General features: G+C 45.0%; 1 protein-coding gene across 1 annotated transcript in view; it reads right to left on the reverse strand.

Annotated features, from left to right (window-relative positions):
• Window positions 1-14,690, reverse strand: part of LOC142294881 (calpain-13-like) — a 212,644-nt gene that overhangs the window by 111,015 nt on the left and 86,939 nt on the right. Inside the window, exon 5 of the mRNA XM_075337943.1 lies at window positions 12,681-12,814. Within this exon, the coding sequence (XP_075194058.1) occupies window positions 12,681-12,814 (134 nt within the window). The remainder of the gene's footprint in view (window positions 1-12,680; window positions 12,815-14,690) is intronic.

Raw genomic sequence — 14,690 nt, forward strand, 5'->3', positions numbered from 1 at the left:
AGCCCTCCACTGCAGAAAGAAACGAGCGCCCACATTAAAGGAACATAATCTGTGAAGAGATTCCTGCTGATTCTAATGAGCTAAGTGTTATATAAGCTAGAGTAATGCCAGCTCTAACTGAACATGTCACTGCACCAGCAGAATAGTGAGTGCAGCTCTGGAGTATAATACAGGAGGTAACTCAGGATCAGTAATGTAATGTATGTACACAGTGACTGCACCAGCAGAATAGTGAGTGCAGCTCTGGAGTATAATACATGATGTAACTCAGGATCAGTAATGTAATGTATGTACACAGTGACTGCACCAGCAGAATAGTGAGTGCGGCTCTGGAGTATAATACATGATGTAACTCAGGATCAGTAATGTAATGTACACAGTGACTGCACCAGCAGAATAGTGAGTGCAGCTCTGGAGTGTAATACAGGAGGTAACTCAGGATCAGTAATGTAATGTATGTACACAGTGACTGCACCAGCAGAATAGTGAGTGCAGCTCTGAAGTATAATACAGGAGGTAACTCAGGATCAGCACAGGATCAGTAATGTAATGTATCAGATAATATCTGGGGGGTGTTCAGAATTATCCACTCCCCCTGTTAGAATTAGCATAAGTATTATACGAACTATTCACTTTTTCTCTGCAGGACCTGTGTGAGGTCATACCCATGTGACCAGAAAGGGCGGGGCCTTAGCCAACAGAAAAATGTTGCTTTGTGGTATCAGCTTTGTTGGCTGAGGCCCCGCCCCTTCTGGTCACATGGGTATGACCTCACACAGGTCCTGCAAGAGACAAAGTGAATAGTTCGTATAATACTTATGCTAATTCTAACAGGGGGAGTGGATAACTCTAAATACCCCCCCAGATATTATCTGATCCTCAGCTGCTGTCACTCAACAAGCTGCTGATTTTATAAACTTTACTTTCTTGAGTTTCAAAACCTAAACATCTGAGCTGACCACTACAGGTTTGTATAGAATCAGCCTGATAGTGCCAGTATAGCACTGTATGTATAGAATCAGCCTGATAGTGCCAGTATAGCACTGTATGTATAGAATCAGCCTGATAGTGCCAGTATAGCACTGTATGTATAGAATCAGCCTGATAGTGCCAGTATAGCACTGTATGTATAGAATCAGCCTGATAGTGCCAGTATAGCACTGTATGTATAGAATCAGCCTGATAGTGCCAGTATAGCACTGTATGTATAGAATCAGCCTGATAATGCCAGTATAGCACTGTATGTATAGAATCAGCCTGATAGTGCCAGTATAGCACTGTATGTATAGACTCAGCCTGATAGTGCCAGTATAGCACTGTATGTATAGAATCAGCCTGATAGCGCCAGTATAGCACTGTATGTATAGACTCAGCCTGATAATGCCAGTATAGCACTGTATGTATAGAATCAGCCTGATAGTGCCAGTATAGCACTGTATGTATAGAATCAGCCTGATAGCGCCAGTATAGCACTGTATGTATAGACTCAGCCTGATAGTGCCAGTATAGCACTGTATGTATAGACTCAGCCTGATAGTGCCAGTATAGCACTGTATGTATAGAATCAGCCTGATAGTGCCAGTATAGCACTGTATGTATAGAATCAGCCTGATAGTGCCAGTATAGCACTGTATGTATAGAATCAGCCTGATAGTGCCAGTATAGCACTGTATGTATAGACTCAGCCTGATAGTGCCAGTATAGCACTGTATGTATAGACTCCAAGTGGCCGTCATATACAGACCCCCGGGCCCAACCACTGCCTTTATCGACCAGTTCTCTGCCTGGCTTCTACACTTTCTCTCTGCCGACATCCCCACTATCATCATGGGTGACTTCAACATCCCTACTGACACCCGCCAGTCAGCGGCCTCCAAACTCCTCTCCCTCGCCTCATCTTTTGGTCTAACTCAGTTGTCCGCCTCTGCCACCCACAAAGATGGCCACACACTAGACCTTATCTTCACCCGTCTCTGCTCTCTATCTAACCTCACTACCTCCCCTCTCCCCTTATCTGACCACCATCTGCTGACCTTTTCAGCCCTGTCCTCCTCACCTGCCCCCCCTGTCCAGCACGTATCACACCCCCGCAGAAACCTTGCACACATCAACATACACACCCTTTCTGACTCTATCCTACCGCTGTCCTCCATATCTTCACTCCACGACACAAACAGTGCCACCATTTTCTACAACGCCACTCTCACATCAGCTATTGATTCAGTCGCTCCTCTTGTGAACGGCAGAGCAAGACGAATCAATAGACAGCCCTGGCACAACAGCCTCACTAAAAAACTACGGCAAGTGTCTAGAGCCGCAGAGCGGCGCTGGAAGAAAACGCACTCCCAGGAAGACTTCACCACATTCAAAAATGCAATTCACACATTTCGCTTGGCCCTTACCTCGGCTAAACAGAATTACTTCAAAAACCTCATATCCTCTTTAACACACAACCCCAAACAGCTATTTAATACTTTTACCTCCCTCCTTCGCCCACCGCTGCCCCCTCCAACCTCCCTCATCTCCGCAGAAGAATTTGCCACATATTTCAAAGAAAAGATCGACCAAACCAGACAAGTCTTTTCTGCTGAACCACCACAACCCCTTTATATAACAGACCACTGCCCCTCCCCCATAAACTTCCTCCCCACTATCACCGAAGGAGAGCTTGCACATCTTCTCTCAAAAGCGCACCTCACTACATGCGCACTTGACCCCATCCCATCCCACTTCCTCCCCAACCTCACCACTATCCTTATTCCCGCCTTATCCCATCTCTTCAACCTATCTCTAACAACTGGTACCTTCCCTTCTGCCTTTAAGCATGCAACAGTCACACCTATCCTAAAGAAACCTTCCCTCGACCCAACCTCTGCTGCCAGCTATCGACCCATATCGCTACTCCCACTTGCCTCAAAACTCCTGGAACAGCACGTCCATGCTGACCTTCCCTCCCACCTCTCCTCTAACGCTCTCTTTGACAACCTACAGTCCGGCTTCCGTCCACATCATTCCACTGAAACTGCCCTGACTAAAATCACAAATGACTTACTTACTGCCAAAGCTAACAACCATTTCTCTGTACTCCTACTTCTAGACCTATCCTCAGCCTTTGACACTGTTGACCACTCCCTGCTACTACAGATCCTCTCTTCCCTTGGTGTCAGAGACCTCGCTCTCTCTTGGATCTCTTCATACCTCTCCAACCGCACTTTTAGTGTCTCCCACTCCCACACAACCTCTTCATCCCGTCCTCTCTCTGTTGGCGTCCCTCAAGGCTCTGTCCTGGGACCCTTACTTTTTTCTATCTATACATTTGGCCTGGGACAACTCATAAAGTCCCATGGCTTCCAGTACCACCTATATGCCGATGACACTCAGATCTACCTCTCTGGTCCAGATGTCACATCTCTGCTGTCCAGAATCCCAGAGTGCCTATCTGCTATATCTTCCTTCTTTTCCTCTCGCTTCCTAAAGCTCAATATGGCCAAAACTGAACTGATCATCTTTCCTCCATCTCCCCTGCACTCTCCACCTGATCTATCCATTACAATTAATAACATCACGCTCTCCCCAGCACCCAAAGTTCGGTGCCTCGGAGTGACCTTTGACTCTGCCCTGTCCTTCATACCGCACATCCAATCCCTCACCACCTCCTGCCGTTTTCAACTCAAAAATATCTCCAGAATCCGCCCTTTCCTCAATCCCCAATCTACAAAAATTCTAGTGCACGCCCTCATAATCTCCCGCATCGACTACTGCAACATCCTCCTCTGTGGTCTCCCTGCTAACACACTCGCCCCTCTCCAGTCCATCCTTAACTCTGCTGCCCGACTGATCCACCTCTCTCCTCAATACCACCCCGCTTCTCCTCTCTGCAAGTCCCTCCACTGGCTCCCAATCTTCCACCGTATCCAATTCAAATTACTAACACTGACCTACAAAGCTATCCATAATCTGTCTCCTCCATATATCTCTGAACTAATCTCTCGCTACACTCCAAAACGTAACCTCCGGTCCTCCCAAGATCTCCTTCTATCCTCCTCTCTCATTCGCTCCTCATGCAACCGACTCCAAGACTTCTCCCGAGCATCCCCAGTCTCCTGGAACTCACTGCCTCAACACGTCAGACTATCTACTACACTTGCAAACTTCAAACGGACCCTGAAAACTCATCTGTTCAGAAATGCCTATAATCTACAATGACCTCACCGCCCCACCACCGTGCGGAGCTGCCGCCCCACCACCGTGCGGAGCTGCCGCCCCACCACCGTGCGGAGCTGCCGCCCCACCACCGTGCGGAGCTGCCGCCCCACCACCGTGCGGAGCTGCCGCCCCACCACCGTGCGGAGCTGCCGCCCCACCACCGTGCGGAGCTGCCGCCCCACCACCGTGCGGAGCTGCCGCCCAACCTACACCCCACCTACTGTCTCCTCCCCAAAATCCTTTAGGATGTAAGCCCGCAAGGGCAGGGCCCTCTTCCCCCTGTGCTAGTCTGTCTATTGTAACGTGTACATGTATTCTGTATGTAACCCCCTCATGTACAGCACCATGGAATCAATGGTGCTCTATAAATAAACAATAATAATAATAATAATAGACTCAGCCTGATAGTGCCAGTATAGCACTGTATGTATAGAATCAGCCTGATAGCGCCAGTATAGCACTGTATGTATAGAATCAGCCTGATAGCGCCAGTATAGCACTGTATGTATAGAATCAGCCTGATAGTGCCAGTATAGCCCTGTATGTATAGAATCAGCCTGATAGTGCCAGTATAGCACTGTATGTATAGAATCAGCCTGATAGTGCCAGTATAGCACTGTATGTATAGGATCAGTCTGATAGTGCCAGTATAGCACTGTATGTATAGAATCAGCCTGATAGTGCCAGTATAGCACTGTATGTATAGAATCAGCCTGATAGTGCCAGTATAGCACTGTATGTATAGAATCAGCCTGATAGTGCCAGTATAACACTGTATGTATAGAATCAACCTGATAGTGCCAGTATAGCACTGTATGTATAGAATCAGCCTGATAGTGCCAGTATAGCACTGTATGTATAGAATCAGCCTGATAGCGCCAGTATAGCACTGTATGTATAGAATCAGTCTGATAGTGCCAGTATAGCACTGTATGTATAGAATCAGCCTGATAGTGCCAGTATAACACTGTATGTATAGAATCAGCCTGATAATGCCAGTATAGCACTGTATGTATAGAATCAGCCTGATAGTGCCAATATAGCACTGTATGTATGGAATCAGCCTGATAGTGCCAGTATAGCACTGTATGTATAGAATCAGCCTGATAGTGCCAATATAGCACTGTATGTATAGACTCAGCCTGATAGTGCCAGTATAGCACTGTATGTATAGAATCAGCCCGATTGTGCCAGTATAGCACTGTATGTATAGAATTAGCCTGATAATGCCAGTATAGCACTGTATGTATAGAATCAGCCTGATAGTGCCAGTATAGCACTGTATGTATAGAATCAGCCTGATAGTGCCAGTATAGCACTGTATGTATAGAATCAGCCCGATTGTGCCAGTATAGCACTGTATGTATAGAATCAGCCTGATAGCGCCAGTATAGCACTGTATGTATAGAATCAGCCTGATAGCGCCAGTATAGCACTGTATGTATAGAATCAGCCCGATAGTGCCAGTATAGCACTGTATGTATAGACTCAGCCTGATAATGCCAGTATAGCACTGTATGTATAGAATCAGCCTGATAATGCCAGTATAGCACTGTATGTATAGAATCAGCCCGATTGTGCCAGTATAGCACTGTATGTATAGAATCAGCGTGATAGTGCCAGTATAGCACTGTATGTATAGAATCAGCCTGATAGTGCCAGTATAGCACTGTATGTATAGAATCAGCCTGATAGTGCCAGTATAGCACTGTATGTATAGAATCAGCCTGATAATGCCAGTATAGCACTGTATGTATAGAATCAGCCTGATAGTGCCAGTATAGCACTGTATGTATAGAATCAGCCTGATAGTGCCAGTATAGCACTGTATGTATAGACTCAGCCTGATAATGCCAGTATAGCACTGTATGTATAGAATCAGCCTGATAGTGCCAGTATAGCACTGTATGTATAGAATCAGCCTGATAGTGCCAGTATAGCACTGTATGTATAGAATCAGCCTGATAGTGCCAGTATAGCACTGTATGTATAGATTCAGCCTGATAGTGCCAGTATAGCACTGTATGTATAGACTCAGCCTGATAATGCCAGTATAGCACTGTATGTATAGACTCAGCCTGATAGTGCCAGTACAGCACTGTATGTATAGAATCAGCCTGATAGTGCCAGTATAGCACTGTATGTATAGAATCAGCCTGATAGTGCCAGTATAGCACTGTATGTGTAGAATCAGCCTGATAGTGCCAGTATAGCACTGCATGTATAGAATCAGCCTGATAGTGCCAGTATAGCACTGTATGTATAGAATCAGCCTGATAGTGCCAGTATAGCACTGTATGTATAGAATCAGCCTGATAGTGCCAGTATAGCACTGTATGTATAGATTCAGCCTGATAGTGCCAGTATAGCACTGTATGTATAGAATCAGCCTGATAGTGCCAGTATAGCCCTGTATGTATAGAATCAGCCTGATAGCGCCAGTATAGCACTGTATAGCACTGTATGTATAGACTCAGCCTGATAGCGCCAGTATAGCACTGTATGTATAGAATCAGCCTGATAGTGCCAATATAGCACTGTATGTATAGACTCAGCCTGATAGTGCCAGTATAGCACTGTATGTATAGAATCAGCCCGATTGTGCCAGTATAGCACTGTATGTATAGAATTAGCCTGATAATGCCAGTATAGCACTGTATGTATAGAATCAGCCTGATAGTGCCAGTATAGCACTGTATGTATAGAATCAGCCTGATAGTGCCAGTATAGCACTGTATGTATAGAATCAGCCCGATTGTGCCAGTATAGCACTGTATGTATAGAATCAGCCTGATAGCGCCAGTATAGCACTGTATGTATAGAATCAGCCTGATAGCGCCAGTATAGCACTGTATGTATAGAATCAGCCCGATAGTGCCAGTATAGCACTGTATGTATAGACTCAGCCTGATAATGCCAGTATAGCACTGTATGTATAGAATCAGCCTGATAATGCCAGTATAGCACTGTATGTATAGAATCAGCCCGATTGTGCCAGTATAGCACTGTATGTATAGAATCAGCCTGATAGTGCCAGTATAGCACTGTATGTATAGAATCAGCCTGATAGTGCCAGTATAGCACTGTATGTATAGAATCAGCCTGATAGTGCCAGTATAGCACTGTATGTATAGAATCAGCCTGATAATGCCAGTATAGCACTGTATGTATAGAATCATCCTGATAGTGCCAGTATAGCACTGTATGTATAGAATCAGCCTGATAGTGCCAGTATAGCACTGTATGTATAGACTCAGCCTGATAATGCCAGTATAGCACTGTATGTATAGAATCAGCCTGATAGTGCCAGTATAGCACTGTATGTATAGAATCAGCCTGATAGTGCCAGTATAGCACTGTATGTATAGAATCAGCCTGATAGTGCCAGTATAGCACTGTATGTATAGAATCAGCCTGATAGTGCCAGTATAGCACTATATGTATAGACTCAGCCTGATAATGCCAGTATAGCACTGTATGTATAGACTCAGCCTGATAGTGCCAGTACAGCACTGTATGTATAGAATCAGCCTGATAGTGCCAGTATAGCACTGTATGTATAGAATCAGCCTGATAGTGCCAGTATAGCACTGTATGTATAGAATCAGCCTGATAGTGCCAGTATAGCACTGTATGTATAGAATCAGCCTGATAGTGCCAGTATAGCACTGCATGTATAGAATCAGCCTGATAGTGCCAGTATAGCACTGTATGTATAGAATCAGCCTGATAATGCCAGTATAGCACTGTATGTATAGAATCAGCCTGATAGTGCCAGTATAGCCCTGTATGTATAGAATCAGCCTGATAGCGCCAGTATAGCACTGTATAGCACTGTATGTATAGACTCAGCCTGATAGCGCCAGTATAGCACTGTATGTATAGAATCAGCCTGATAGTGCCAGTATAGCACTGTATGTATAGAATCAGCCTGATAGTGCCAGTATAGCACTGTATGTATAGAATCAGCCTGATAGTGCCAGTATAGCACTGTATGTATAGAATCAGCCTGATAATGCCAGTATAGCACTGTATGTATAGAATCAGCCTGATAGTGCCAGTATAGCACTGTATGTATAGAATCAGCCTGATAGTGCCAGTATAGCACTGTATGTATAGAATCAGCCTGATAGCGCCAGTATAGCACTGTATGTATAGAATCAGCCTGATAATGCCAGTATAGCACTGTATGTATAGAATCAGCCTGATAGTGCCAGTATAGCACTGTATGTATAGAATCAGCCTGATAATGCCAGTATAGCACTGTATGTATAGAATCAGCCCGATTGTGCCAGTATAGCACTGTATGTATAGAATCAGCCTGATAGTGCCAGTATAGCACTGTATGTATAGAATCAGCCTGATAGTGCCAGTATAGCACTGTATGTATAGACTCAGCCTGATAATGCCAGTATAGCACTGTATGTATAGAATCAGCCTGATAGTGCCAGTATAGCACTGTATGTATAGAATCAGCCTGATAGTGCCAGTATAGCACTGTATGTATAGAATCAGCCTGATAGTGCCAGTATAGCACTGTATGTATAGAATCAGCCTGATAGTGCCAGTATAGCACTATATGTATAGACTCAGCCTGATAATGCCAGTATAGCACTGTATGTATAGACTCAGCCTGATAGTGCCAGTACAGCACTGTATGTATAGAATCAGCCTGATAGTGCCAGTATAGCACTGTATGTATAGAATCAGCCTGATAGTGCCAGTATAGCACTGTATGTATAGAATCAGCCTGATAGTGCCAGTATAGCACTGTATGTATAGAATCAGCCTGATAGTGCCAGTATAGCACTGCATGTATAGAATCAGCCTGATAGTGCCAGTATAGCACTGTATGTATAGAATCAGCCTGATAATGCCAGTATAGCACTGTATGTATAGAATCAGCCTGATAGTGCCAGTATAGCCCTGTATGTATAGAATCAGCCTGATAGCGCCAGTATAGCACTGTATAGCACTGTATGTATAGACTCAGCCTGATAGCGCCAGTATAGCACTGTATGTATAGAATCAGCCTGATAGTGCCAGTATAGCACTGTATGTATAGAATCAGCCTGATAGTGCCAGTATAGCACTGTATGTATAGAATCAGCCTGATAGTGCCAGTATAGCACTGTATGTATAGAATCAGCCTGATAATGCCAGTATAGCACTGTATGTATAGAATCAGCCTGATAGTGCCAGTATAGCACTGTATGTATAGAATCAGCCTGATAGTGCCAGTATAGCACTGTATGTATAGAATCAGCCTGATAGCGCCAGTATAGCACTGTATGTATAGAATCAGCCTGATAATGCCAGTATAGCACTGTATGTATAGAATCAGCCTGATAGTGCCAGTATAGCACTGTATGTATAGAATCAGCCTGATAATGCCAGTATAGCACTGTATGTATAGAATCAGCCCGATTGTGCCAGTATAGCACTGTATGTATAGAATCAGCCTGATAGTGCCAGTATAGCACTGTATGTATAGAATCAGCCTGATAGTGCCAGTATAGCACTGTATGTATAGAATCAGCCTGATAATGCCAGTATAGCACTGTATGTATAGAATCAGCCTGATAGTGCCAGTATAGCACTGTATGTATAGAATCAGCCTGATAATGCCAGTATAGCACTGTATGTATAGAATCAGCCTGATAGTGCCAGTATAGCACTGTATGTATAGAATCAGCCTGATAGTGCCAGTATAGCACTGTATGTATAGAATCAGCCTGATAGTGCCAGTATAGCACTGTATGTATAGAATCAGCCTGATAGTGCCAGTATAGCACTGTATGTATAGACTCAGCCTGATAATGCCAGTATAGCACTGTATGTATAGACTCAGCCTGATAGTGCCAGTACAGCACTGTATGTATAGAATCAGCCTGATAGTGCCAGTATAGCACTGTATGTATAGAATCAGCCTGATAGTGCCAGTATAGCACTGCATGTATAGAATCAGCCTGATAGTGCCAGTATAGCACTGTATGTATAGAATCAGCCTGATAGTGCCAGTATAGCACTGTATGTATAGAATCAGCCTGATAGTGCCAGTATAGCACTGTATGTATAGAATCAGCCTGATAGTGCCAGTATAGCCCTGTATGTATAGAATCAGCCTGATAGTGCCAGTATAGCACTGTATGTATAGAATCAGCCTGATAGTGCCAGTATAGCACTGTATGTATAGAATCAGCCTGATAGTGCCAGTATAGCCCTGTATGTATAGAATCAGCCTGATAGCGCCAGTATAGCACTGTATAGCACTGTATGTATAGAATCAGCCTGATAGTGCCAGTATAGCACTGTATGTATAGAATCAGCCTGATAGTGCCAGTATAGCACTGTATGTATAGAATCAGCCTGATAGTGCCAGTATAGCACTGTATGTATAGAATCAGCCTGATAGTGCCAGTATAGCCCTGTATGTATAGAATCAGCCTGATAGCGCCAGTATAGCACTGTATAGCACTGTATGTATAGACTCAGCCTGATAGCGCCAGTATAGCACTGTATGTATAGAATCAGCCTGATAGTGCCAGTATAACACTGTATGTATAGAATCAGCCTGATAGTGCCAGTATAGCACTGTATGTATAGAATCAGCCTGATAGTGCCAGTATAGCACTGTATGTATAGAATCAGCCTGATAGCGCCAGTATAGCACTGTATGTATAGAATCAGCCTGATAATGCCAGTATAGCACTGTATGTATAGAATCAGCCTGATAGTGCCAGTATAGCACTGTATGTATAGAATCAGCCTGATAGTGCCAGTATAGCACAGGCTGCAGGTTATATAGGAAAATCCTGGTGATTGGTTCCCTTTAAGTTAGAGGACAGCTGGCCTAGGATTTATTTTCTATACTTTGTGTTTTGTTTTGCTTTTGTATGGAATAAAACTGTTTGCAGGTATTTGCACTAAATCTGCGGGGTGTGAACTGTGTCTTGGAGTCTAGCCAAGGAATAATAATACCAAGTCAGTGAGAATTTGCGATTGTCGGAGGCATAGTATCTTTTATTGTATTACACACTTCACTTGATTACAATGTATGTGCGGGGAGGACACCTGGATGTGCACTCCTATTTAAGGAGAGCTCGCCTCACCCCACATGTGAAGGCGTAGAAGCCCATTCAGAGGCGAAACGGCCATCGTCCGCAGCGAGGGGCTGCATCCAGGTCTCCTCCACCCGCCTGCATAGCACACCGTTAAAATGGAATAAAGATTCACCGGATGAAAAATCACAGTTGGTGCGGTCGTATTCTTCTTCTTTGGTATTATTAAAAACCCAATCCTGACATAATATACTTATCTATATATAGGAGCCGTTGTGATTACTCGCTAATCCCACCCCCACACATTACCATACGTGGCTCCGCCCCCCCACTCATTACCACACACACGCTCCGCCCCAACGCTCATTACCACACTTGTGTTCCGCCCACCACGCCCATTACCACATGCGGCTTCACCCCACGCTCATTACCACATGCGACTCCTCCCCCACACTCATTAACACATGCGGCTCCGCTCACCATGTCCATTACCACACGTGGCTCCGCCCCCTGCACATTACACACACAGCTCTGCACATCCACACTGTAAAGCCGACCTGACCCTACAAATAAACTTCACCTCATCCAGCCACCATGACAACCAGCACAGCAGAGTCCTGCATACGCTGAGGAACTGATCATGTGACCCCCTGACTCCTCCCCTCCATGTGCAGTGTAGTGTCACGGTGATTAACCTGTCACAATGATTAACCCTTACACCGCCAGCCCACCGGGAAAACCGCCAATATTCAACTCTGCAGTGTAGTGCCACGGTAGTTAACTCTTACACTCCCAGCTAGCGGGGGGCTGTATACCCGTGGGGGAGCTGTATACCTTTTGGGGGAGGGGAGCTGTATACCCTTTCGGGGAAAGCTGTATACTAGGGAGGTGAGCTGTATACCCTTGGGGGGAGAGCTGTATACCCTTTAAGAGGAGAGCTGTATACCCTTGGGGGGAGAGGAGCTATTTACCCTTGGAGGAAGGGGAGCTGTATACCTTTGGAGAGAGGGGAGCTGTATACCCTTGGGGGGAGGGGAGCTGTATACCCTTGAAGGGACAGCTGTATACCCTTGAGGGGGAGGACAGCTGTATACCTTTGATGGGAGCTATATACTAGGGAGGGGAGCTGTATACCATTGAAGGACAACTGTATACACTTGGGGCGAGGACAGCTGTATACCCTTGGGGGGAGGACAGCTGTATTCCTTTGGGGGAGCTATATACCAGGGAGGTGAGCTGTATACCCTTGGGGGGAAGAGAGCAGTATACCCTAGAGGTGGACAGCTGTATACCCACAGCAGAGTCCTGCATACACTGAGGAGCTGATCATAATGGGCGTGCCGAGCGTTAGCTTGTTGGAAACAGCTAGTATATAATATGAAACTAACCCAACATCGAATCATATATACCTACTTGGCATACGCTTTCTCTAATAGAGATGGCCAAAACTCATTGCTGGTACGTGGGTGTAGAAACACAAAGCGTCCATTGAGCATCGGCAGACGATCATCGACGACAACATCCACCCATTCTCCAAACTGCCAAAACTAAGAGAAGAAAACACAAAATTCACACTACAAAAAGCTGAGAACCCCGAGACTGACGGATGGACGCGGTGTGGTGCTACATCTCAGTGTGACAGCTGGATCCAGCAAAGGAGTTGTTCAACTAGGAGAACATAAGACGTTTACGACGTCTTCCAGACATAAGGAGGGTAAATGGGCTCCGACTTTTGATTTAAATGGTTCTTAATGTGTTTCTCCACTTTTAATAATCTCGATTTACAGCTGATCACTGCAAACCCTCAGTGATCCGCTGTAATCTGTAAAGAACCTGCTAGCAGGTGTTCACTTTCCCTGCAGCTCCTCCACTGGTGACATTAGGTATTGGCACTGTGTCCATTGATAGTAATGTAATATTGTGGTATTGCAGGACAAGAGGGGTCCTCCAGAGCGATTAATGCATTTGTCTCAAGTTTGTTGCCCGATCTCAAGTTATTTAGGATCAAATATAGTCATGAGTCTCTCCCATCATTAGGAGACTTGAGACAGCTTTGGGACTGGAGTCTCACATTTTAAATGTGATTTAACTTCTTTTAGTGCAGAGAGGGTTAATTTTCTATCCTTGCTAGCAGCTCCTGGTTAGTTAAAGTCATCTGCAGTCAGTTTGTGACCTCTTTCACCTCCTTTAAATAGTCACATGATCCATCACCTGAGGCCGGTAATAGAATTCATTCTGTTTCTGGCCACCTTAGAGGGAGGAAGTTCACTAGGAGCTGCTGGTGATCCACTGCTGGAGGTTTTGCGGTGCTACTCTTTGGAGCCATGTTGTCTGCAGCCTTGGTGTTATATCCTTTTGTCTATGTGCAACCTGTCTGTCCTCCTTCCCCTATGTGTCGTTACTGTAGTGATGATGTCTAGTGCCTCACTGGCCTTATCACTATGCAGGGTGAGTGGAGGGACAGTAAGGGACTAGACACATGACGTCAACAAAGGGAAGGACTCTTCTCCTTTAAATAGTCATATGATTCATTATCTGAGGCCGGTAATATAATTAATTCTGTTTCTTGCCAGCTTAAAGGGAGGAAGTTCTCTAGGAGCTGCTGGTCATAAGCTGATGGAGCATTTTCAGTGCTACTCTTTGCAGCAATGTTGTCTTCAGCCTTGGTGTCTGGCCACAGACATGAAGTTTGTTGGTGTATTCTTTTGTCTAAGCCAACCTGTCTGTCCTCCTTTACCTATGTCTCATTACTGTAGTGATGACGTCTAGTGCACTCACCGGTCTTATCACTATGCAGGGTGAGCGGAAGGACAATAAGAGACTAGATACGTGACTTCAACAAAGGGAACGACTTATCTCCTTTAAATAGTCACATGATCCATCACCCGAGGCCGGTAATAGAATTAAACTCTGTTTTTGGCCACCTTAAAGGGAGGAAGTTCTCTAAGAGCTGCTTGTGATAAGCTGATGAAGCTTTTGTAGTGCTACTCTTTGGAGCCATGTTGTCTGCAGCCTTCGTGTCTGGCTGCTGACATGAAGTTTGTTGGTATATCCTTTTGTCTTTGTCCCCCTGTCTGTCCTCCTTCCCCTATGTATTGGTACTGTAGTGATGACGTCTAGTGCAATCACTGGCCTTATCACTATACATGGTGATTGTAGGAACAGTAAGGGACTATGCACATGTCAGCGACGAGGGGAAGGACTCGTATAGGTACGTTTGAGGAGCTTAGGGACCAGACTCATGTCAATGTCAGGAAGTGTCCCATCCCCCACTCCCTAGTGTCAAGGTCCTCCTCTCCTATACCATCGCCATTGACACCTGTATATTTCGATGTGTGTTTGACAGTCATTTGTCCATGAGCATCTGTTATGCCATTTTTCAGACACTCACCATTCTGAGCGTGACATCAAGTCACAGGCTAG

Source organism: Anomaloglossus baeobatrachus, chromosome 3 (genome assembly GCF_048569485.1).
Source record: "Anomaloglossus baeobatrachus isolate aAnoBae1 chromosome 3, aAnoBae1.hap1, whole genome shotgun sequence".
NCBI lineage: Eukaryota > Metazoa > Chordata > Amphibia > Anura > Aromobatidae > Anomaloglossus > Anomaloglossus baeobatrachus.